This window comes from Bos javanicus, chromosome 21, assembly GCF_032452875.1.
Source record: "Bos javanicus breed banteng chromosome 21, ARS-OSU_banteng_1.0, whole genome shotgun sequence".
Classification (NCBI taxonomy): Eukaryota; Metazoa; Chordata; class Mammalia; order Artiodactyla; family Bovidae; genus Bos; species Bos javanicus.
Window position 1 is genome coordinate 33,248,773 of NC_083888.1, and position 25,859 is coordinate 33,274,631.

General features: G+C 51.0%; 1 protein-coding gene across 2 annotated transcripts; it reads left to right on the forward strand.

Moving 5' to 3' along the window:
* The first annotated feature begins 29 nt into the window (after nucleotides 1-29).
* On the forward strand, nucleotides 30-25,503 carry SCAMP2 (secretory carrier membrane protein 2). Of its 2 annotated transcripts, XM_061394814.1 has the most exons (10): nucleotides 46-204; nucleotides 13,121-13,189; nucleotides 13,623-13,721; nucleotides 14,256-14,384; nucleotides 15,815-15,932; nucleotides 16,447-16,575; nucleotides 17,223-17,382; nucleotides 18,534-18,635; nucleotides 23,595-23,712; nucleotides 23,975-25,503. In XM_061394814.1, exons 1-10 carry the CDS (start codon nucleotides 148-150, stop codon nucleotides 24,107-24,109), a joined length of 1,116 nt encoding a protein of 371 aa, XP_061250798.1. In that variant the 5' UTR covers nucleotides 46-147; the 3' UTR covers nucleotides 24,110-25,503. The 2 variants fall into 2 exon arrangements, with proteins under 2 accessions (XP_061250800.1, XP_061250798.1); XM_061394816.1 differs by lacking the exon at nucleotides 14,256-14,384 and having other exon boundaries at nucleotides 30-204.
* Nucleotides 25,504-25,859: the final 356 nt, after the last annotated feature.

A 25,859-nucleotide genomic window follows, 5' to 3' on the forward strand; every position in this document is an offset into this window, starting at 1 on the left:
ACCACGCCCCTCTGGGAGGACGTTGCGCCTGCGCCAGAACGGCTGCCTAGCTCCCGGAAGTGGAGGGCCTGCACGGAGAGCGCCGCTGGGTCTGGGTGCCCGGAGGCAGAAGCGCTCTCGGAGCTCGCTCGTCGGCCCCCGACCGCCATGTCGTCCTTCGACACCAACCCCTTCGCGGACCCAGTGGACGTAAACCCCTTCCAGGTAGAGCCCTCATCTTACAGCTCTGTCCAGTGCCCAAAGGCCGCCGCCCGGGCCTCTTTCGCCAGAGCCGGGAGACGTGGCGTAGGAGGGACGGGCTCTCTGCCCAATGGGAGAGCGGGCTTCCAGGGGTGTCCTATCGTAGCGCCTGGGGGGCGGGACTAGCAGCAGGTGGAACAGCGGAGGGGGCGGGGCGCTGTACTCTGGGAAAAGGGTGGGACTGTCTAGCTCCCGGGAACGTAGCCCTTCTAACTGGATACCGCTGGGGAAGGGGACTGGCGCACACAGGATCAGGGAAGCCCCCAGCTTCAGGGAGATAAGCGGCTTCACCTGAGGGGAAAGTGTGACTACCACATCCCGCAGTCTTGAGGAGACGCTAGCCTTGAGTCACTTTAGGAGAGAGGGTGACAGCAACGTAATGAGGTGGAAGCCTCTAGAGGGATGGAGAAATGTCAGAAAATCCAAAGACCATCCCCCGCAACACACACACAGCCAACTAGTCTATAAGATATAGGAGAGCCCCTGAGATTTGTCAGAAAGGGAAGGCTGGTAACCCAAGTTGAATTATGGCCTTGATAACAATTTCACACCTTGGCCATGGATCTAGTTTGGACTGGGCTCTGGCTAGATGAGAGAGCCCAGGGTAGAGACGGGGGAGAAATGAGGAGCCTCTGAGGGGCTTGAAGTGCAAGGAATGTTGGTCTGATGGACCTGTGTGTGGTGACAGGGTAGATGAGATGCACTGATCTATGAGCTGGCCAGACCTTTTAACAATTGCCCAAGGAAAAAGAGACTTCCTTTTAAAAGCCGAAACCTTCCCGCCTTTGAGCAAAGAGCATAGGGGTATTCTTTTCCATGATGGAGGGTTGGGACTCCTTTAACTCCAAAGCTCCGGTGCTTCTTGTTTTGTGTATGCTCAAAACCAGTTCTAGGGAAGCTTGCTTGTGCTGACTAGTGATTTATGAGTCTCGAGCTTTCTGCTTTGTCAGGATGTCACCAGGCATGTGAACTCTTCCTGCTTGTTCTTTATTTTGGTCATTGGCAACTTTAAAGTTTCCTGCAGGTGTAGGGGAAGTCCTTGGAGGGGGTCCTTCCTGCAAGACACAGCATGAGCTTTTCCACCTTGAATCCTTTCTTTCAAGGGTCAGAATAAACACAAAGGAGACTAGAATGAATGTCGGTTTACTTCTCTTTCTTGGTTTAAGGTGACTTAGCCAGTGGGAGCCCTTGAGGCAAATTTTGATAGCTTGGTAACATCAGGGAATTCCTAACATTCCTCTAGTAGCTTCATGCTTCTTGACAGCACTGTTTGGAGGACCTTATCTTTTATGTAAGGCAGTAATCTCTATTTGAGTAAAGAAAGAACATTTGCATTTTTTTTTTTCTTTTCCTGTGCCATTGTCTTCAGATAACTGTTTTGCTTTAGTTATAAAAATGCTGCATGATACTGGAGTTCGGGTGGCTCGGACGGTAAAGCGTCTGCCTACAATGTGGGAGACCTGGGTTCAATCCCTGAGTCAGGAAGATCTCCTGGAGAAGGAAATGGTAACCCACTCCAGTATTCTTGCATGGAAAATCCCATGGACGGAGAAGCCTGGTAGGCTACAGTCCCTGGGGTCGCAAAGAGTCAAGGACACGACTGAGCGACTTCACTTTCAGAAGCATTTTGGTATGTGTGCTGTGTAATCATGTGCCTTTTTCTTTCTGTTTTTTGTACTCTCAGAATCAGAAATCAAATATCTGCTGCTATCTGAAAGAGGCAGTCAGATATCCAGAGATGCCGAGAGCTTGTCCTCAGTGCTAGCAGTGGGCTAGATAATTGGCCTAAATTTTGCCCTATATTAGTAGCAGCTTGAAAGTCTTAAACCACATCTCCAACCCCAGAAATGATTGTGCAAACTGTGGAAGAAGTAACTTCTACATTGAAGCAAGACAGTCTGTACATCAGGCAGCCCCAGGATATGGCAGGACAGGAAGCAGCTGTGGTCCTGTAAAGAGTAACATCTGGTGGGGAAGCCTGTGGGGGAAGGTGAGAGCCGGTTGGCTGCAATTCTGCTCCTCCTGATTCTGGGCTGGGTTTTTCCTCTTGGCACACAGCTGTGGAGGGAGAAGGAGCCTTGGGTGTGAGGCCCCCAAACTTCTTTTCCTGGAGAGCTGCCCTCCCTCTCCTTGTGATGGTGGTTTCTGCTTTTCTGACTGCCAGGGTTGGGACACTGGGAAGGCACAGCCCTTGCGGGGCTGGGTGTGAGCCCAGCTTCATTTACTTAGGGTGTTGGCACAGAGCTCAGAAGAGAGAATGTGGAGAGGCTATAGACTCAGAAACTGTCACACCTAACTGGCCTTCAGAAGTCTTTTTTTTCCCCCTTCTCTCCATGGTGGTTTATGAAAATATACTTAGTGTTCGGAGTTCCATGGTGGACTTTTAGAGCTGGGAACATCCTCAGAAATCTCTTCTAACCCTTTCGGTTTAGAGATGAGAAACCAAGAATGCAGTGAGGATGGGACATGGCCAGAGTCACTAGCTAATTGAAGCAGGAAGGGACTCAGATCTGGGCCTTCTTCTCTGGATAGTGCTGTTCTTAAGATTTTTAACTGCCTTGGCAGTTACTTAGGCCAGCTAAGGAAAGAATGTAACATCATCACCACTGTTACCATTCTTAAAATGAGAGTACTGGTAAGGGTGAAAGTAACAAATTAGGTGAGCTTTTTTGTTGTTTTTCAGTGTGTGGGGGTGGAATAATATGGATTGTATTTTGCTTTTTTTTCGTTAAGATGTATTTATTTTTGGTTGCTCTGGTCTTTATTGCTGTGTGTTGGCTACTCTTTGTGGTGGTGCTTGGGCTTTTCATTGTGGTGGCTTCTCTTGTTGAGGAGCATGGATTCTAGAGCGCAGACTCAATAGTTGCTTGACACGTGGGCCTGGTTGCCTCATGGCATGTGGTATCTTCCAGATCCAGGGATTGAATCCTTGTCCTCTGCACGGGCAGGTGGGCTCTCCTCCATTGAGCCACCAGGAAATCTCCTGTATTGCATTAGATGATATTTTAACATAGCATGTTTTCTGAGTAATGCCAGTCCTGAAAGGTGCTCAGGGTTCTGTGGTCAAATAAAGTCAGGAATCATTTTCCTGAAGGTTGACCAGGCTTGTTCATTTGTTAAAGGCTCCGAGAAATCCTGCAGTAAAGATATTTGCTCCACTTTGTTTGATCCAGCCTTTCTCAGAGTTTTGCAACCATGGAATCCTTCTTCTAATTCTTGCAATATCCCCTGAAGCTCCTGGTGTGCTTTTAGGTTAACTTCCTTATACATATTTTTTATCTTCACTCTGTTCCATCCCCACCTGAACTGTGGCTGTGGGCTTTTATGACTTCCTCCTTGTGTACAGTTATAGTGGGATTATTAGAAAACTTCCTGCAGAGTCGGACTGTAAGTGGAAAGTTGTCACAAGAGTGCAGCAGAGGTTTTTTACCAAACTCCTAGGAGGAAGCAGGAAAGTGCAAGCCGAGAGTGGCTGGTTTCCCAACCTCCCCTGGCACTCCCTAATCCCTCTGTGCATTATGGTGCATCTGCTGTGTACCATCTGGGTATTCTGCTTTCTACTAATTCCAGTATGTCTGTTCCCAAAAGTTTCTCAGAAAGTCTTGTTGGATGATGAAGAGGTTGAGGGCTCCAGATGGGTGTTGTCCTCCCCATTTTCTCTTTCAGCAGTCCACTGAAAATCAGCGGACCCCAGCAAGTGCCTGGGCTGCTTTGCCGCTTGGTGTTTCTGTTAGGTTACCCCAGGCAGTCGACATTGATCTGGGAGTGGACTAGCTGGTGGTTCCAAACAGAGAAAACCTTTCAGCATTCGTGAGTCGCCAAATCACACCATATCACTTTCACACATTGTCTCCTTGCACTTAAAAGATAATCTTGGTGGTATGGCTGCTTCCCAAGGATTTAAGACATTTCTCTCCTGTGGGAGGAGAAAGTGATGGCAGAAATGTGATTTGGGCATGAACAGTCACATGAAGTTCCCTGCAGAGACACTGAGGGCTGTGTCACTTCCCCTGATAGGGTGGACTTCAGTTTGACTGCAGCTTTGGGAATTCTCAGAACCCCCAGTTGGACCTGGTAGAACTTTCCTGGGGAACAGGAGCATTGTCTCAAGAAACTTGAAAATGGCAAGGTTCATACAGTTTAACTGAGTCCAGGCAGCTGCCCAGGTTGGGGTGGGGAGGGATTTTTGCCTTAATGGTTGGCACCTGGAGGTAGTCTGGGTGTTAGAAAGCCCTTGGCCAGTGATACAGCTGAACTTTGACCCTACTTGTCTATTAAGTTTTCTTTGGAGCCACTTGGAGTAGGACAATCCTGGGTTCAGAGAAACGGTAATATTTAACCAGGACAAACAAGGGGTACTTGCTGCTGGTCCAGAGAAGAGTGCTGTGCACATTAATTCGAAAGGTGTGACCCGTCCAGCAGTGCTCTTATGAGATGCTGACACGTTCATGCACATCACTGAGCCACTGCTGCTCTGAGGGCCTGTGCAGGAGACCAGGATAAATGGGCACATGGCCTGCTAGAGCTTCTAATCTGACAGGAGAGCTAAGAAACGCTCACTGATCATGACAGCATGCCCTGGCATGATAAGGGCAGTCAAAATTTGCCAAAAGGACCTGTGAGGGATCTGAGGGAGAACGGGGCAGAGTCCTATGGTAGGAGGTCCTGGGAGCAGAAAGCCTATGGCACGAGAAGGTATTCCAGGTGAAGGAGCACCAACTTAAGTCACTTCCGCACACTCTCAGCTCCACGCCCCCAGGCGCCACCTCACTGTGGACTCTCTGGGATCTGTGGGTCCGCTGCTTGTGGTGCACCAGCTTTTCTGACCAGTCTCCTGGAAGTTCTCTCTGTCCTTGGCCTCTTTATACTAATAACTCTCACCTCCTTCTGCCTGTTTTCTCTTCTTGTCTCCTGCATTTCAGGGTGTCCTAGAGTTCTGTCCTTGGCTTTGTTCTCAGTGTACCTCTCCGAGTAAGTCCTCCCACTTCCGTGGCCTCAGAGTAGCATCCACATTCCAGTGGGCTCAGATCCAGAGCTCTAGCCCTCATCTTCTGAGCTCCAAACCAGTATTTCCAGCTCTTACCTGGACATTTCCACCCATTCCACCCAGATGCATTTTATCAATCTCTCTGATGCGAATCAATACCTTCCCAGATCCTCTCCCTGCTCCCACACCCCTGCTCCTGAAAATCCTGTTTCTCTTCTCCCATGACTGCCTGTCTTGCTCAGTGGTGGCACTGTTTGCTGGTCCCCCGAGCTGGCAGCCTCAGTCACTCCACCCCTTCCCTTCCCTTCCCCTCCCCTGTGTCCTTGTCTTGCAGTAACTCTATACCCCGACCATCCTGTGGAGTGGTCAAGCCCGTAGCGTCTACCTGAGGAGGGTCTCCGGAGCCCGTTCCCTCTTCTCCATCCTCTGTGTCATCCCTTAGCTCAAGCCTCACTATCACCCATGTGGACTCTGTGTCCCAGGCAGTCTTCCTGCCATCCTCCTTCCATGAGCACTGCAGTCTCCTCACTGCTGGCGGAGATGATCACTGCTCACAATCTCTGAGGGCTTCCCAGGTGGAGTGGTGGTAAAAATCCACCTGCCAGTTTAGGAAACGCAAGAGATACAGGTTCAATCCCAGGGTCGGGTAGATCCCCCAGAGAAGGAAATAGCAACCCACAGGGACAGAGAAGCCTGGTGGGCTACAGTCCACGGGGTCACAAAGAGTTGGATATGACTAAGCACACAGGCTTTGCACAATCTCTTGTTGCCCCCATTGCCACAGCCTGCAGTCTGGCCCAGCCATCTTCAGGCTGGGTCCCTGGTGCTTCTCTCTTTGTATATAACACTTTGCTCTGTAGTCTCCTGATCCTTCTCACTGAATGTATGCAAGGTCTTTTTAAAGACCCCATGTCTTTGCAAATGCTGTTCTCCTCTCCCTCTTGAGTGCTTGCTTAATTTCTTTCCTCTCTCGAGATCCAGCTCAGATGCCACCTCAGAGAAGCCTTCCCTGAGTCTCCGACAGCCTCTTCGCTCCCTCCTCTGTGAGCCCTTTGCCCATGCCCTTGTTCAGCACTGGTCACATGCTGTCACTTCTTGCCCTGGCTTCTGTTGTGTTCTCTGTCCTATTTGCTTCTTGAGGGCAGGAACCAAGGCCTTTTCTTGGTGCCCTCACCCTGCACTGGTTGGAATGGTTTGTGTAGGGAGTAGATAGACCGCGGTGGAAGGAGAGGGCAGAGGGCTCCATTTGATGGGGAACAGGCTGCACCTGGAGGAAAGCTGGTGCCAGGCCATGGAACGCCTCAACGCCAGGCCAGGGACTTGGCCTCTCTTTCCTGGGAGCCTCTGTACATCACTGCTGTGGCAGGGAGGGAGGCCCCAGGGTGCACCTTGCTCATTTGATGGCTTCTCAGGCTCTCTTCTTAAAAAAGAAGTGTGTATGTATTTGTTTAACATCAGATCAGATCAGTCGCTCAGTCGCTCAGTCGTGTCCGACTCTTTTCGACCCCATGAATCGCAGCACGCCAGGCCTCCCTGTCCATCACCAACTCCCGGAGTTCACTCAGACTCACGTCCATCGAGTCAGTGATGCCATCCAGCCATCTCATCCTCTGTTGTCCCCTTCTCCTCCTGCCCCCAATCCCTCCCAGCATCAGAGTCTTTTCCAGTGAGTCAACTCTTCACATGAGGTGGCCAAAGTACTGGAGTTTCAGCTTCAGCATCATTCCTTCCAAAGAAATCCCAGGGCTGATCTCCTTCAGAATGGACTGGTTGGATCTCCTTGCAGTCCAAGGGACTCTCAAGAGTCTTCTCCAACACGACAGCTCAAAAGCATCAATTCTTCGGCACTCAGCCTTCTTCACAGTTCAACTCTCACATCCATACATGACCACAGGAAAAACCATAGCCTTGACTAGACGAACCTTTGTTGGCAAAGTAATGTCTCTGCTTTTGAATATGCTATCTAGGTTGGTCATAACTTTCCTTCCAAGGAGTAAGCGTCTTTTAATTTCATGGCTGCAGTCACCATCTGTAGTGATTTTGGAGCCCAGAAAAATAAAGTCTGACACTGTCTCCACTGTTTCCCCATCTATTTCCCATGAAGTGGTGGGACCGGATGCCATGATCTTTGTTTTCTGAATGTTGAGCTTTAAGCCAACTTTTTCACTCTCCACTTTCACTTTCATCAAGAGGCTTTTGAGTTCCTCTTCACTTTCTGCCCTATACAGTGGAAGTGAGAAATAGATTTAAGGGCCTAGATCTGATAGATAGAGTGCCTGATGAACTATGGAATGAGGTTCGTGACATTGTTTATTATAAACATAACATAATCACATTATAGAAAATTTGAAAGACAAAATAAACCATCCCTGTTTCTACTAGTGTTTTGCAGCCATTGTTTTGATGTGTGTTCTGTTACGAGTACTTCTGACAGAATCGTCATTTGATACTCGTATAACCGAGCTGTTTCCGTATTGCTGCCCTGTGTTCATAACTGTGATTTTTAGTGACTGTTTAGGCCATTGAGGGGATGTGTACCAAAATGCACTGGAACTCACTGTCGCTGGGTATTTAAGTTGTCCCCTGCTTTTTTCCCCCCTGTTGTAAATACCAGCGCAGTGGATACTTTCGCAGATGCAGATTTTCACATGTTTTTGTCATGTTTCCTTTGGATGGCTTCTCAGGCTGTCTCAGAGAAACCAAGGTTAACCGTGGCGCCTCGTTTGCCTGGGACCGAGCCGGCCAACGTGGGGGTGACCGCTCCTTCTTGTGCTGTGACACGCAGCCTTGTCACTAAAGCAAACAGGACTTCACAGACGATCCAAAGTAGTGGTGACTCTTGGCCTCTCAGAGGGAGTGGCCAAGTTTTGTTTTTGTTTTTTAGTCTATGAGGTATTTATTTAATGTGTTTGTTTGAAGCCTGAAATAAACCTCACATTGAGAGCCTGGGCGGAGTGGAGGGTGGGAAAGCAAGGAAAAGTCGCAGTAAACTCAAGCACAGCCGAGACCTGGGAGATGCATGGAGAGGGGTTGCCAAACCAGTGAAAGCAAGTATGTTTTTCAAGGCCCTCCCCCCGCCGCCGCAGCAGAACTCCAGCCCAGCTGTACCGCCTCGTTTTCTCAGCCCCTCGAAGCCCAGCTCCACCCAGTGCCCCCTTTCCTGGAGCTGTATGGCCTGAGCTTGCCTGACCAGGCCTGTGCTCGCCTTCCTCCGAGCCCGCCCAGCCTCCTCTCCTCTCCCATGGTCACTCGTGCTGTGTGCTTGTCTCAGCTCCCAGACTGTGGTCTCCTGAAGGGTAGGAGCTGCACTCTGTTCCTCTTGGTGTGTCCCTCACCCTGTGTGTGGCTGCTCACTGCATGAAAGGAACTGAGACCAGGCGCGTTCTTCTTGTTATAAATTCAGGCAAGGGCATGAGCCGGTTGAGTCCTTTGGGCACTGAGGGGGTGTCAGCTTACTTCTTGGTAGGTGAGACTTAGCTTTCACCATGCTTTTAAATGCTTGACCCACTTACGAGCTGGCTGAGGCTTGGTGAGTGGGAAGGAAGATTTCTGCTGTTGGCTTATTTGTGACTCGAGGGGAAAGCTGAGGGTCTTCATTCAGGCCAGTCAGTGTGGTCCTTACTCACAAGATTCTCTGCCAGTGTCCTTCCAAGGGTGTTCACCCAGAAGGACTGCTTTGAAGTTCAGGAACAAATAGCCGAGCAGACCCAGTTGTCCTGGTTGACCCCTCAACCCCATGTTGACTGAGCGTCTTCCATCGGTCAGCCCCTGAGCTAGGCTTTGGGGAGACTCTGCCCACACAGGTTTACCACTTGTGTTTTTGGAGAAAGACAGATTTGGATTCAAAATTGGGCTCAACCACTACAGTCCCTGAGGTCTTGGAGGAATTACTTCCTCTCTCTGAGCTGGGCCTTTCTTCATCCTCATACTCCTCCTTCACAGGATGGTTGTAAGGTTGAATGAGGAGGTAGGCTGTAGCTTTTCTCAGCCAGGGCCTCTCAGCTGAGCCGCAGAACACAGAAGCTGATTGGAACTACTGTTTTCTCCATTTTCCCAAGGATGGAACATCACCAGGACTGTTCTGATACACAGGAAAGAAGGCAGGTCATTGCAGACAGTGGATGGCCTGGGGCAGTGGGGCTTGACTCTCTCGAGGAACCAAGTTGAGAAAGGCTGGTAGAGCCTTCTTTTCTGGTGGTGTGACACAGTGGCTGGTTCTGGGATGACTAGCAGCAGTGTCATTGCGTGATGAACCTGTGCGTGGTAGACACTCTGCGTGTCGGCTCCCGTGTCCGTCCCTCCTCCTCCCTTGCTCTCTCAGTGGGCCTCAGCTTCTCTTGAAACCACACACATCTGTCAGAAAGTGCCTAGTCTCCTCAGATGGAAAGCACCCATGTCTCCCAGTGTTCCAGGCTCCTTTCCCCAAGCAGAGTCCTCCTAGGCCCTGGGGCTGCCGCTCTGATGCAGGCGGCCCTCCCCTTCTCTGTGCCTTGGCACTTGGGTAGCACCTCGTAGAGAAAGCAGAGAAGGGCTGTCAGCCTGCAGTCCTTATTCCAGACATTACCTGAGCTTCTTCTTGCATCAGGCCCTCCACCAAGCACTAGGAGCCAGAAGTATGAACTAGATACAGAGGCACCTGACTGCAGTTTACAGCCTGCTAGAGGAGACAGGATTTGTTTGTGGTGAGCCTGATTAGGGGTCCAGGGCCAAGTCCTTCAGATTGTTGAGAAAGAAGAGGGGTCAGTTTGGACAGGGTGATCAGTCCCCCCACCCTCCAGAATCCTCTTCTGGCTAACCTTGGTAAGAAAATGACATCTCTTCACAGGTATGGAGGCTGCCTATTTAAGGCGTACACCTCAGCCAAGCGGGTATGCTGGCTCCTGACACTGCTACCACGGCCGCCCCTCTGCCCTTGTCCTGTAGTGACAGACTCAAGTAACTCATCCCTTGGATGGTGGATCTGATTTCAGTGACTTCAGCTCACTTACTGGGCTGTGACTTGATGTCTGCGGAGTTTGAAAGGGGAACAGATCCTGAGCCCTAGATCCTTCTTGCAGGAAGCCAGCCCAGTAATTCTGGGAGAAATCTGCTAGTCGTTCAGCCAACAAAAAAACCTCAAGGCCAGTTCCTCCAACTGGCCTCTCGAGCCTCACCTTGTCACTTTGTCCAAATTGCAGGAGCCACCTGGCAAGGCTGGTGTCCAGCAGAAAGGACGCGAGGGAGACAGGAAGTGGGTTGAGGCTGTGTGTCCAGCTCTGGGCCAGGCCCTGGGGCCCTGCAGACACAGGCTTGCCCTCTAGGGCCTGATGACCTCAGTGCGAAGATGGCAGAATGTGTGAAAGAGGCACGTTCTGGGACTTCCCAGGTGGTCCAGTGGCTGAGACTGAACTCCCAGTGCAGAGAGCCTGGATTCCATCCCTGGTCAGGGAACTAGATCCCACACGCCACACCAAAGATCCTGTGTGCCACAACTGAGATCCGGCACAGCCAAATAAATAGATATTAAAAAAAGAGAGAGAGGCATGTTTAGCGCTGACCCTTGGCTGTATAAATGTTCAGATAAGGGAGCCAGACCTGCAGGGTGGCGAATATCCATTTCTATGTTTGAAAATTGAGGACTGGCTCTCTGAGAGTCTGTCTACCATGAATATGTGTTTAAGAATCCAATCTGTGGAGGCTTGCTGCTGGAAGGGAAGCTGGGCAAGAAGGCCAGGAGCATCTGGATGAGCCGTGAGAGACTACGGGTGAGGTGTGCCGACAGGGGAGCCTCGCTGAGGCCTTGTAACGGGGCCTTGGCAGAGTCTGGGGGCAGCTGTTTCTCCCAGAGGCATCGCTGTTGGGCTGGACCTGAGCCCCATACCTGTTCTGTGTGGGGAAGGGAAGGGAGTTCGAGTGTGCAGGAGCTGCGTTAGGTGCCCAGCCCGGCCCCAGGCCAGCACCGGCAGAGAGGATGGCAGGGAGCCCTGTGTGAAGCCCTCAGCCTGAAGGGTTGGCCTCTGGGAAACGTAAGGATGAAAACTTGGGGAAAGGCTGTGTTCTGAGGACATTTTTGGATTTTTTAAAAAGAATGGGGGGGGGGAATCCCAAAACATCATTTTCTTGGCGTTTCAGCTGAGTCCTTCATATCTGTATTCCTCGCAAGTGTGCATGGTTTAATAAAATCAGCACTGGCAGCCAGCAGCATGTTTTTGTTCCAGAACTTTAAATTGTCCTTTAGAAAATGAGAGGAATAAATGCTTTCTGTAAAATAATAAAAATAACTAAACAGTATAGAAAGGTTATAAAGTGAAAAGTATCCATTCATACCACCTTATTTACCCACCCTCCCCCACCCACTTCCCCCACCAAAAAAACAAACCCTCCCCGAAGGTAAATACTTTAAACCAGTTTATTTTACTTTATTTTTTAAAAACATTTTTAACTTTGTTTCAAAGTTAAACTCAAGACACATTGACTTCATAGGAAATCCACTGAGAAATGTGTTTCTAGGCTGAATACCTGTTTCCCATTAGTCTTCCCTAACAGAGCATGTACACGTTAATCACTGTCATTTTATAATCACACTGGTCCACCCCACGTAAACTGCGTGCGGTATTCTGAGTGTTCTTAGTTACACCCTCAGTTTCACTAACTGCACAAGGTTTTCTGGGATAACCTATCATTTGAATTCTTTGGCTACTTTTGAGGGTGAAATCCAAAGAACTCTTAAGTGAGTCTCCTCTAGGAGGTGGGGGTTATTTTATAGGTGTTAGCAACTGGTACCTAGGCTGTGCTGATCCCATCTGGCATCTCTGGAAGACCACCTGTAAAACCATAGTATCATTTGATTCATCAGTCAACCAAGTGACTCAAAACTGAAAATTAAATTTAAAGAAAAATAATTTAGAGGAAAAAAGACAATCAAGACAATCCTAGAGGAACTCATTCTAAGCAGTCAGTCAGTGTGTGTGTGTGTGTGTGTGTGTGTGTGCAAGGCACACCAGATCCATTCAGTGCACGCTGGTGGGTCCCAGATGACTCCCCTTTCCAGGGAACAGTGATCTGAGGGAGCCGAATCTGGCAAGTGGCCAGTACCAGTAAAGAGCAGCCATAAAGTGGTGGGGACATTTATATTCAACCCCCCTCTGGAGTCAAACCTACAGGTGCCAGAATTCCCTGATGGTTCAGTAGTTAGGACGCAGTGCTCTCACTGCCAAGGGGCCAGAGTTCAATCCCTGGTCAAGGATCTAAGATTCTACATGCTGTGTGGGTACAGTTTTCTTTTTTTTTTTTCCCAAAAAACCAAAAAGACCCTGCTGGCTCCCTTGGGTCCCGCAGAGCAGTCAGGTCCATTCAGAAGAGGACTTGTAAGCTAGTAGACTTCCCCACCTGCTAACACATTGTTTCACTTTGCTTTACTTCAGCCCGAATACTGCTTGGACTAGTTTTCAGGCTAAACCATCTTAAATCTCCTTTCTTTTTTTGGGGGGGGGGGTCACACTGCATGGCTTAGGGAATCTTAGTTCCTCAACCAGGGATTGAACATAGCCCCAGCCTTTGGCCCACCAGGGAATTCCCTAAACATTTTGAATTTCTCAAGGGCTCCAAAGGGAACACCTGTGTTGTCTTTTCCTGGGCCTCAGAATGTAAACCTTGCTCTGGGTCTCTTCTGGCAAGTCATCTGGGCTGCAGCCCTCCTTTTCCAGCAAGGGAGAAATGACTGCAGGTGTGGTATGGCAGGGGCTGGGTACAGGAGCCTTCAGGAGAGGCTCTCCAGGACTCTAGGAAGGGCCATCAACAGCCTTACTTCAGCCAGGTAGCCCTGGGAGGGGCCTAGAGACGGTGGTCTCCCTCCCCATCACCAAGACTCTCCTTTTTCCCCAGCATCTGATGACTCTTTTCTCACCTTCTCAGGATCCCTCTGTGACCCAGCTGACCAATGCCCCACAGGGAGGCCTGGCTGAATTCAACCCTTTCTCAGAGGTTGGTGTGCATGCCCTCTTTTTGAGTCTCTGGGTTCTCTGGGTGGTGCTGGCATCTCTGGGTAAGGTGACTTGGCAGAGACAGAGAAGTTCTGTTCCGCAAAGAGACAGTCCTAATGTGAACTCAGGGGTGTGGGCTACGGAAGAGGAACATCCATCCATTGTCCCCTCAGGATCCATGAGCTGGGGCGCTCCCCGAAGAGGAGGGCCGGGCAGTGTTGGGAAGGTCTGGATCCAGGGTCCTGGGTTAGGCCTCACATTGCCCAGAACCTGAGGCTTGTTGGCCACGAAGCTACAAAGGCAGGCGCAGGGCAGGCCCAGAGGGAGCGCCCCTCACAGGCAAGGGCACATCACTCTCCCGGCTGTGAGTCTGTCCCCACGTGGCCAACTGGGGGAGGCCCACTCACCTCCTTCTTCCACTGTGCCCCACGCAGACAAATGCAGCGACGACGGTTCCTGTCTCACAGATGCCCGGGGCCTCGCAGCCGGCAGTTCTCCAACCCTCAGTGGAGCCCACCCAGCCAACCCCCCAGGTACCGTTGACAAGATCCCTTTGGCCTCTCCTTTCCAGAAAGGGACACACCCAGACTGGTGGCTGAGCCCCGAGATTGAGGAGGGGCAGAGGGCTTTCATCCCGGGCTCCCCTTCCAGGGCCCTCTGGGTCATCTCCTGGGAGCTGGCCACTTGCGGGTGGAGGGTCTGCTCTACCAACCTATATCCTCTCCCCCAACCCCGTGACCACCACCCAAAATAAGCTCTACTCACCAGGCCAGGCTCCTTGGTGGCAGGAAGAGCATTTACCCCTATTGTGTCCTTCCAGAACCTCCTCCGGCCTTTGGTTCGTTCTCTCTTCCCCAGGGCCCAGAATCTCTCTTCCCCTCGCTCTCCCTTTTTTTTTTTAAACCTCATTTATTCCCGCCCGCCTTCCTGCGCTCCTCTGTCCCTCCACCAGTACTCTGAGCCTTGTGTGCTCTGTGCCCGACTCTCCCCTCCGTGCCTCCCAGCCCCACCGCCCGCTCCTCGTGGCCCCTGGTGAGCGTGGCCCACAGTGGAGCTGTGTGTTGCAGCTCCTGCTTAGACAGGCCAGCAGGTTCCTGCCCACCAGATTCCTGGCAGTGAGTGAGCTCTCAGAGAGGCAGATGCTGCTAGGAGGAGATAGTATTCTCAGAGACAGCTACCTGCGAAACCTGCCAAAGGTAGGCGAAGAGTAGATGAGCACGAGGGAGGGCAAGGTGCCCAGAGCCCAGCCAAGCTGGGCTGTGGGCGCCAGTGGGCCCCAGGCTGCTCCTGTCGTCTGACTGGACTTCTCTGAACGTGCGGCCCCTGCCCAGGCCCCTGGGCCCCACCCCTGGCCCTAGAGCTCTGTGGAGGTGAGGCGAGACTCAGAGGCAAGAGTGACTTCTGTCCAGCTGGGTGGTGGGCTATAGGGACCTGGGCCTACTCAGCTGAAGTTGCAGACTTGGGGAGAGGAGGCTGAGACCCCAGTGTGGTCTAGTGTGGCCACTTCTGGTCCTGCTTCTGCTCCCACTGCCTGAAATTTACCTCCTGGGACTTGCCTGGCGGTCCAGTGGTTAGGACTCCACACTTCCACTGTAGGAGGCATGGGTTCAGTCCCTGGCCAGGGAGCCAAGACTCCCCCCGCACCGCCCCCCCCCCCCCCCCCCCCCCCGCCGCCAAAACAAACAAAGAAAAAATTTACCTCTTGAAGGCAGCCGTGGCCCTTTGGAGAATTCCTTTTAAAGAGGGAGAGGTGTGTGTGTGTTGCATGTGCTCACACACGCATGCGCAGGAATGCCTGCCTTATTATTCCATGAGATGACCAGTTTGATACCTGTTCCCTAAGGAGGACTGTAGACTTCAGGAGGAACCAGGTCCCAACAAGGGGAGCAGGGCCCTAGGCTGGAACGCCGTGCCCAAGCCCAGCTCTGTTCAGCCTTATGTGTAGTCTCCTAGCGCCTTCCCTGCTCTGCCTGGAGAGGGATAAAGCTTGAACTCTGCACACCGTGCAAGCAAGGCCAAGCACAGCCAAGCCTAAAGGGCTGCTGGGTTGTACTGGGGCACACAGTTCAGTTGTGCCTCTGGGCAGCTCCTGGGTGGGAGGACAGTGCTTAAATATAGATCCCAAGGCTCTGGGCGCACAAGGCTGCCCTCAAGTATCTCCCTTCCTCTCTCACTGCTGGCGGGTCTGCACTGTTTCCCCTTCACACACACAGACACACACCTATGCACGCACATTCCATGTTCTTCAAATGAGGCTTGAGTCTCTGGCTTTCCAGCTATAGGTTGGTCTCTTCTGAAGTCTTTTTCCCTTTGCTGTTACCTCAAAAGTCACTTTGAACTTTGCCTGACTCCAATATGGGGATAGTTCCCATCTCTTTCAAGCTGAGGGATACAAGGGAGAGGAGAACCTTGGTGATGGCTAAAGGGCCAGAGGTGGTGTGGAGGTGGTGGGGGGCAGGTCACCTCGGCCTCTCCATGGTGGTCTTGGGTACCCATGACACCTGGGCCTGGGACTGCCCCTGAGCCCTCCCTGCGTGGGGCACGGCCTCTCTGGCTTCAGCTCAGACCGACACTGTCTCACTGTCTTCTGTGTCTGGCTGCCCTCCACCTCCTCTGCACCCTCCAGGCTGTGGCCTCTGCAGCCCAGGCAAGCCTGCTCCGGCAGCAGGAAGAACTGGACAGGAAAGCGGCCGAGCTGGAACGGAAGGAGCGGGAGCTTCAGAACACGGTGGCCAACTTACATGGTAGGGGAGGCCGTGCTGCCTGGCTTAGGACTTCCCTGAGCCCGCTTGTTCCAGGGCAGCCTCAGAGCTTTGCTGAGCTCTGTCACGGCATTGTCCTGGGGAACGCCAAGTAAGGTGAAGGTCAGGAGACTTGCCATTTGGTCCTAATGGATGTAGGTTATTTCTTCACTCCTTCCCCACTCTGGAATTTATTTCGAGTGGGAGCCTTGGTCCCAGGATTCCTTACCCATGATGATGCCCCCTTGTGCTTACGGTCTGGTGGTTAATAAAAGTAATCACTTAGGCCGTCGAGCTCTGTGTTTCCCAGTGCATCTGGGGTCCATTGTATTGGAGTGAGCTCAGGGGTGTTTGTGTCCCGTCCTCTTTCCCCATCCCACTCCGTATCCATACACCCTGAGCCCCATCTGCTGGCACCCCCCGGGAGCCCTGCTTTGGCCCAGGGACTGGGCCCGCATGTGCACCCCGCCACGCTGCTGCTAAGGCCGGGCTCACCTCCTCACCTCTTCCCATGCAGTGAGAGAGAACAACTGGCCGCCCCTGCCCGTGTGGTGCCCTGTCAAGCCCTGCTTCTATCAGGACTTCTCCACAGAGATCCCTGCCGACTACCAGCGGATATGCAAGATGCTCTACTATCTCTGGATGTGTGAGTCTTGCTCTGCCCCTTCAAGCTCAGGGTGAAGTGGGCTGTGACTTGAGCGTGCTGGCTATGCTCTGGTTGCTCCTCTTGGCAGGCTGCAGCCTCTCTCTGGGCTGGGCTGAGGGGTGTCTCTGCCCACATAACTGGCTCCCCACAGTCTGCTGCCTGTCCTGGGAACCTCCCCACAAGGGCCTGTCCAGACCCCATATCAGGTAGGGTGGGACTAGCCAGAGGCTTCAGAGTTCCTACAGAGCTCTCTGCACTGAACAGCCCTCCTTAGGGGAAGGCCTCTCCTCCCCATGGTCCTCTCGGCTCCTAGGAATGAGGAGCGAGGAGAGAAGACTTCTTGTAGCTCCACTGGGGGCTGTCCACAACCAGGGGAAAGCCTGCTGAAAGACTTCATTCCCCAAAGCTCAGCCCTTGTATCTGTATCCGCCCCTTCACTGCCACTCCTCAGATACCTGAGTTTTAAGATTCCCTGGTTTTAAGGTCTCAGAACACCCTGCCTGTGTACACACCAAGGTCCTCTAGTATTTCTGCAGCTGCTCTCACAGCGTGGACCTCATTTCCTCTTCAGGGGATGGTTTGCCTCAGTGGGGAGGCCTTTGGTCCCCTTGGCACAAGCCTCTCTCTCCCCACCTCTCCTTCCCCAGTGCATTCAGTGACTCTGTTTCTGAACCTGCTTGCCTGCCTGGCCTGGTTCTTAGTCGACACCTCCAGGGGAGTAGACTTCGGCCTCTCCATCCTGTGGTTTGTGATCTTCACCCCCTGTGCCTTCCTTTGTTGGTATCGACCCATCTATAAGGCTTTCAGGTGAGTGGGGCTGGGCAGGGGTGAGTAGTATATGGCTGGCATCAGGTAGCAGGCCAAAGCCCATCAGCCCTGGGGCCCCCTCCCAGTCTTAGAGCAGAATGGAATGGTGGGGAAATTCACTTTCCGATCCCCACCCTTAGTGAGAACAGGCAGGGATCAGCAGCTGTTTTCTCCTCTGTTGTACCAGAGCTCTGCTCTGGGCCCTGTCCTTGGACCAGGCTCGGGAGACCCAGAGAGGAAATCCAGAGCCTTCCTTGCCTTCCCCCTGCTCCCAGTCTGTCTGGTTCATTGGGATTTTAGTTCCGGGGAGAGGCTGTGTGTCTGTGATAGCCAGACAGAGTCTGATAAGAGTGAGATAAGCTCTCAATAGCTTTACCCCTCCATGCTCATGTCTGCCCCTCCCCCTACCTCCCCAGTAACCCTTGAGCCTCGATGAGTGCCAGTATTTGACCGGTGGCCCTAGAGTCAGTACTGTGGACATGAATGAATCCACCTCACAGACCCCTAGGACTTTTGGAATTAAGACTAGGAGTTGATGCTCAACTCCTGGTTGAGCCCAGCAGGGAGTGAAGAGAGAAGGGAGGAGAGACAGGGAGCCCAGCAGGTCCTGGGAAAGAGGGGGCAGAGCAGTGGCCAAACCCTCCCATGTACTCAGCAGGCAAAACCTGTACCCTCACTGTATTCTAGCCCTCCAGGGCGTGATGGAAGTTCTCAAACACCAGTTTTATCTGGTGTTCCCTACTCCCTAGGTGTCTTTTCTTCTGCCCAGGCCTACAGATTGATTCTTAAAGTTTTATTGTCTTTATAACAGTCTTAGATTTTCTTACCTGTTATGAAATGGAGATAACTTCAGGAAATGGACTGTTAGGTTTGTTACATTGTCCGTGGGGTGAGCAACTTTATTTACAAGTTCTGTAAGCACTCAAGCATTGACCCCTTAAATTGGAAGGCAGCGGAAGGCAAGACCTTTTTGATTACGGGGGTGTCTGTGTGTCCCTGTCCTCATGGACAGTGTGGCTGACCCCTGGAGCTCTGTCTGCTCTGGCACCTTCCTCCTGTCTCTTAGCGAGGAAGGTATCCTGGCAAGTGAGAAGGCTGAGGTCTGAGCCCAAAGCCCTTGTGTGACTTCTCATTTCCCCCTCTCTCCACAGGTCTGACAACTCTTTCAGCTTCTTCGTGTTCTTCTTTGTATTTTTCTGTCAAATAGGGATCTACATCATCCAGTTGATCGGCATCCCTAGCCTTGGGGACAGGTGAGACGTGGGGCAGCACAGAGGGGACTAGGCCCTGTTCCCTGCTCCCAGAAAGACCCCACCGATGACCCGTCTTCCACCATGGCTGGGAGAGGGGTGATGGGTCAGCGGGGGTCTGCCTTCTTCCGCTTCTTCCCCGGTAGCCACTCACTGTTTCGCCTTGCTCACCCCTTTCCAGAGTGCTGTGGGTGGAGTTGGCCTGAATCCTTAGGCTCTCAGGGCTGTGTCCTGCACTGCAGGGCGCCCTTGTCCTTTTCTCCTGCCGGGCCCTCCTAGAGCCTGCGGCTGCTCCCACAGGCCCCGGACGAGCCCCGAGGCTTGGGCGGCTGCCAATGGATGTCTTGGCCTTTACAAACTGTGAGCTGTGACTTTTTCTGGAGGCCCTGTAACCTCAGGAGGTGGAGCCCTCACCCCTGGAGGATCTGCTCCTTCAGGCTGCTCTCCTTGAGCATCCAGCTGGCTTGAGAGTCCCGGCTGCTGCAATTCTCAGCTCAGAATTAGTCTCAAAGAGCAAAGCTGATGGCTGATGTTTTCCTTTCTGCTCCAGTGCACAGGGAACATTACAGAAAGGTCAGGCTGGCACTTGGCTGAAAGCCTGAGCCTGGAAGGGCTGCACTATTTTGGTCCCCGCCCTCCAGTGGAGCTGGCAAGTCCGGAGTGGCGTGGAGGGGTGACTCACCTCACACCCAGTGCATGCTGCCTTCCTCCTCTCCTCTGCCTTCTTGCCTTGCTATTTCTAACCTGGCCCCTTTTCTGTTTGACTGGTGACCCAGTTTCATTACTCATTACCCTCAGTGAGATCCTGGTAGAAGACTGTGATTAACAATTGCTGTTTACACGCTGGACTGGGAGCCAGAAGGCTTGAGTTCTGGTCCTGCTCCGCCCCTCACTGCCCTGCCTGGGTCTGCCTGGTTGAGCTCCGAGGCCTCCAGCCTCCCGGTGTCTTTCTCATCTCACCTCAGAACACCCACGATTGGGTGGAAGTCCTCCCGCCTCCCTTTTTTGTTACTGATTATAAAATACACATAACATAAAATCTGTCATTTTGTTTACCACTTAAACCACTTTGTATAATTGAGTGCATTTAGTTCATTCACAGTGTCTTGCAGACATCAGCACTGTCTAATTCTGTATCACACTGTGACATTTGTATCACATTGTAAGGAAACTCCATGCCCATTAAGCAGTCACTCTTCATTCCCTCATTCACTGAGCCCATAGCAACCATTAAACTGTTTATGCCTCTCTGGATTTGCCTATTCTGGACGTTTCATTTTAATGAAATCATATGTGGCTTTAAACAAAAAAATTTATTTATTTATTTTTGACTGTGCTGGGTCTTCATTGCTGCATGGGCTTTTCTCTAGTTGCAGTGTGTGTGGGCTTCTCGTTGCAGTGGCTTCTCTTGTTGCAGAGCATGGGCTAGACACACAGGCTTCAGTAGATGTGGCACCTGGACTCTAGAACACAGGCTCAGTAGTTGTGGCGCACACGGGCTTAGTTGCTCCTTAGCGTATGGAATCTTCTTGGACCAGGGATTGAACCTGCGTCCCCTGCATTGGCAGGCAGATTCTTTACCACTGAGCCTAACATTTGGCTTTTGGTGCCTGGCTTCTTTCAGATCAGATCAGTCTCTCAGTCGTGTCCGACTCTTTGCCACCCCATGAATCGCAGCACGCCAGGCCTCCCTGTCCATCACCAACTCCCGGAGTTCACTCAGACTCACGTCCATAGAGTCAGCGATGCCATCCAGCCATCTCATCCTCTGTCGTCCCCTTCTCCTCCTGCCCCCAATCCCTCCCAGCATCAGAGTCTTTTCCAATGAGTCAACTCTTCACATGAGGTGGCCAAAGTACTGGAGTTTCAGCTTTAGCATCAGTCCTTCCAAAGAAATCCCAGGGCTGATCTCCTTCAGAATGGACTGGTTGGATCTCCTTGCAGTCCAAGGGACTCTCAAGAGTCTTCTCCAACACCACAGTTCAAAAGCATCAATTCTTTGGCACTCAGCCTTCTTCACAGTCCAACTCTCACATCCATACGTGACCACAGGAAAAACCATAGCCTTGACTAGACGAACCTTTGTTGGCAAAGTAATGTCTCTGCTTTTGAATATGCTATCTAGGTTGGTCATAACTTTCCTTCCAAGGAGTAAGCGTCTTTTAATTTCATGGCTGCAGTCCCCATCTGTAGTGATTTTGGAGCCCAGAAAAATAAAGTCTGACACTGTCTCCACTGTTTCCCCATCTGTTTCCCATAAAGTGGTGGGAGCGGATGCTATGATCTTTGTTTTCTGAATGTTGAGCTTTAAGCCAACTTTTTCACTCTCCACTTTCACTTTCATCAAGAGGCTTTTGAGTTCCTCTTTACTTTCTGCCATAAGGGTGGTGTCATCTGCATATCTGAGGTTATTGATATTTCTCCCGGCAATCTTGATTCCAGCTTGTGTTTCTTCCAATCCAGCGTTTCTCATGATGTACTCTGCATAGAAGTTAAATAAACAGGGTGACAATATACAGCCTTGACGTACTCCTTTTCCTATTTGGAACCAGTCTGTTGTTCCATGTCCAGTTCTAAGTGTTGCTTCCTGACCTGCATACAGATTTCTCAAGAGGCAGATCAGGTGGTCTGGTATTCCCATCTCTTTCAGAATTTTCCACAGTTTCTTGTGATCCACACAGTCAAAGGCTTTGGCATAGTCAATAAAGCAGAAATAGATGTTTTTCTGGAACTCTCTTGCTTTTTCGATGATCCAGCAGATGTTGGCAATTTGATCTCTGGTTCCTCTGCCTTTTCTAAAACCAGCTTGAACATCAGTAAGTTCACGGTTCACGTATTGCTGAAGCCTGGCTTGGAGAATTTTGAGCATTACTTTACTAGCGTGTGAGATGAGTGCAATTGTACGGTAGTTTGAGCATTCTTTGGCATTGCCTTTCTTTGGGATTGGAATGAAAACTGACCTTTTCCAGTCGTGTGGCCACTGCTGAGTTTTCCAAATTTGCTGGCATATTGAGTGTAGCACTTTCACAGCATCATCTTTCAGGATTTGAAATAGTTCAACTGGAATTCTATCACCTCCACTAGCTTTGTTCATAGTGATGCTTTCTAAGGCCCACTTGACTTCACATTCTTTCACATAGCATATTTTCAAGGTTCATGTTAGTACTTCATTACATTTTATGACTAAATAATATTCCATAGTTCTTGGAGATACTGCATGTTGTTTATCCACTCATCAGCTGATAGACATTTGGGTTTCCACCTTTTTGCTGTTGTGGATAGTGCTGCTGTGAACATTTGTGTATAGGTTTTTGAGTACCTGCTTTCAGTTCTTTAGGGTATGTATCCGAGGGTGGAATTGCTGGGTTGTATGGTGATTCTATGTATAATTTATTAAGGAACTGCCACACTGTCCTGCAGTGGCTGAACCATTGTATTTCTTTCTTTTTGGCTGTGCTGGGTCTTTGTTGCTGCAGGCATTCTCTAGTTGGGCCTGTTGGGGCTGCTCTCTAGTTATGGTGTGTGGACGTCTCGTTGCAGTGGCTGTTTGTTGTGGAGCCTGGGCTCTAGGGCGCTCGGGCTTCAGTAGTTGTGGCGCATAGGCTTCGTTACCCCACAGCATGTGAAATCTTCCTGGACCAGGGATTGAACCTGTGTCCTCTGGGTTGGCAGGTGGATTCTTAACCACTGGACCACCAGGGAAGTGCAGGCCAAACTGTTTTACATTCTCAATAGCAGTGTATGAGGATTCCAGTTCCTCCACATCCTCCCTAACACTTACTATTTTCCTTTCTTGTTTTTTTCCTTTTTTCTTTTATAGCCAATCTAGAAGTGTGGTAACTCGTGATTTTGATTGCTCTTTCCTGAACGATTATGATGTTGGCCATCTTTTATGTGCTTGCATATTTTCTTTGGAGAAATGTCTATTCAAATTGTTTTCTAATTTAGTATTTGGATTGTCTGTTGAATTCTTCATATATTCAGGATGCTGCATAGCTACTTGTCAGGTATATAATTTATAAAGTTTCTCCTTTGTGTGTGTTGTTTCTCACTCCTGATAATATCATTTGATGAACAAAGGTTCTTAATTGTAATGAGATCTAATAGTTTTCGTTCTTATTGTTAGGTTTGAGTTAGCTTTTCTATATGGTGGAAGTAGGGTGCACCTTCATTGTGTTTTTTTTTTTCCTTTTAATTTTTTTAATGTAATTTTAATTGGAGGATAATTGCTTTACACTATTGTGTTGGTCACCTTCATTATTTTGTATGTGGATATCTAGCCGTCCTGCACCATTTGTTGAAGAGGCCATTCTTCAACATTCAGTGGTTTTGGCACACTTGTCTAAAATCAGTTGATGATAAATATATAGATTTGTTTCTGGACTCTCAATTCTATTCCATTGATCTATAATATATGTCTATCCTGATGCCAGTACCATACTGTTTCGATAGCTATAGCTTTGTATTAATTTTTAAAATCAAAATGTGAGGCTGTCCCCTTGGTAGATGAGAACACTGGCTCAGGAAGGAGAGGTGACTGGCTGGAGGCAGCGGGGCTGTTCCTGGGCTGCAGGGTGGGGAGCTGAGGTGAGAGGATGAATGAAGTGGGTTGGCTAATGATCCTCCTTCCCAGAGGGAGGGCCCTCTGCAGTGAGCAGCCCTAGGCTTTCCATGTCCCCTAAAGGGCTCTACCCACCGTCACTCTTAACAGTGAAAGCAGCAGCCACATCCTCCCTTCCAGGCCTCACATGGCCCATAGATTCCCTATGGGCATTATGGGGCCTGGTGGCCTTTACAGAGGCCTGGCCTCAAAGGCCAGGCTTTTGGCCCATAGGGCTCTGTGCTGCCCAGAGATGCCCGGGTGGTGTTCAGCACACAGTGGCCACTTGGAGAAGAGCCCCTCACAGGGAGCTCTGGGGCCCAATCCCACTGTGCTCTCCCCGGCCTCCTCCCCCTTTGCAGTGGTTGGATTGCAGCCCTGTCTACGATGAAGCACAAGTTGGCTGTGTCGGTCATCATGATGGTGGTGGCTGGCTTCTTCACCCTCTGTGCCGTGCTCTCACTCTTCCTCCTGAAGCGGGTGAGTGAGTGGTGGGTGCTGGGCCAACTGCAAACCCAAGGAAGCCCCAGCCCCTGGGGTAGGCACCTCTCTCCTGCTTTCTCCATGGGGGATGTTCATCACTACAGCAGTTGCGTCTCCTGGGTCCTCAGAGCTCCAGCAGCTTCCTCCAAGGCTCTGGGTGGGAGGTCAGACAGGCTGGGGTCCGTGGTGGCTGCCTTGGGCCCATGAGCTGGTGGCCCCCAGGCGGGTGGACTTTTCTCACCACAGCCTCTTTCTGCAGGTGCACTCCCTGTACCGCAGGACAGGGGCCAGCTTCCAGCAGGCCCAGGAGGAGTTTTCCCAGGGCATCTTCAGTAGCAGGACCTTCCGCAGTGCCGCCTCATCTGCTGCCCAAGGAGCGTTCCAGGGGAATTAGTCCTCCTGACTCCTCCCTCTGCCCTGGCCTTCTCTCTCACCTGCCTTCTGAGCTGCACTTTCCATGGGTGCCTTAAGCATTGGGTATGCCCAGCACAGACCTGGGGAGGGTCTTGCCCATGGCTCTTCTTCCTCCCTCAGCAACCATCTCTCCCTTCCACCTGAGGAAAGGGGAGGGAGGGACAGGGACTTTTTTCTACACAAGAGAAAAAAAAAAAAAGCTGTCTTTTCTTCTCTGGTGGTGGTTTGATAGGATTTTTTTGTATCTTTGGAAGCAATGGGACTGAAGTTCTCTTCTTCACAGATACACACATGTACTCACACACATACAAACACAAACACACACACTTGGGATCACTGGCTGTACTGGGCCCAACCACCTGAAGTCCTGAGATTCCACTCCTCCCCAGCAGGCCTGATGGGAATCTGGCTTCATGGACCCAGCCTGTCACTTCCACAGTCCTGCCCTTCCCTCCTGCTCAGACTCTGGGAGCCTCCTAAGGGCTCCCCTTTAGATGAACTGCAGTCTGGGCTCTTCCTCAGATCACTCTAGGGTGAACTCTGGGCTTCCAGCCTCTGTCCTGCCTTATGTTTCTAACAAACAGGCCATGTTTGTTTCGTAGCCCTTTAGGGCCCCTGCATCCTCCCGATGTGGGCAGTATGTGGTGCCCTCTGGGGCCCTTCTTAAGCCCTTCCCTCTTTAGACTTACTGAATGTGCAATGGGGTTGGTTAGGATTTGGGGATGGAGAGGGATAGAGGACACTGACCCGAAGTTGTCTTGCCCAGCTTTTGGCAGTCTTGTATTAGGGTGGGTCTGATTGTCCTGGTGTGGTTTGGCCCTATTCGTTTTGATTTCCTCTGAGGGACAGCTGCCCTTTAGCTTGGCCTCATATTCTTGCCTATCCCTGTCCCCCACCATCAGTAGTATCTAGCTTGTATGACTCTTAGGGAGGGCAAGGGGAATGAATTCAGAACTTCATTCTTCAGGCCACCTTTTTAAGGGTTCCAGACTAATCCCCCAGGGTTCTCCCGTATTCCCCAAGTAGAGTCTAGATCACCTTCCACTAGTCCTGGGGATTCCCCAGGAATTGTGTCACTCTAATGGGTGCTTAGGAGTTCAAGGTTAAAACCTGTATCCTGTGCTCCAGAGATGGTAGGAGTGGGTGGGTAGACTGAGGGGACTTCTCAAAAAGCTGTCCAACCCAGGGCATCTGGGGCCTAACCAGAGGCAGCCCTGAAGCTGCCAGCTGACACAGCCCCAGAGCCACTGAATGAAGATGGCAGTGACCAAGGTTTTGTAAACTCCTTTCTGGTATTTTTTTCCTCCGTGTACAAATGTATATGTTATGTCTCAATTTTGTCCTTAAATAAAAACAAAAGACATTTTCAGACAATACTGGTCCTGATGTCTGCTGTATTTGGAAAGTTGGGAGTGTAGGGACTGAGGCAGGCCAGCCATAGGTGAGAAGATGAAGATGCTGTGTCTGGTCACTCTATTCCCTGGCCAGTCTGGGCAGGCTCAGTCCCTCACCCCTGGGTGTGAGCCCCTTACTGAGATTGCTTGTCCTCTTCCATGGTACTTTCTTGTTCCAGTACTTCCACATTCACAGTTGCTGGTCTTGGAGGAGAGGGGCCTCTTTGAACACACCCTATCCACGTCTTAGATGGAGCTTCTCTCCTATCCCATTCACATGGGCGATCTAATAAGATGCTGTCCAGCCTGCATGGGTTTTCCCGGATGACCTCTGCT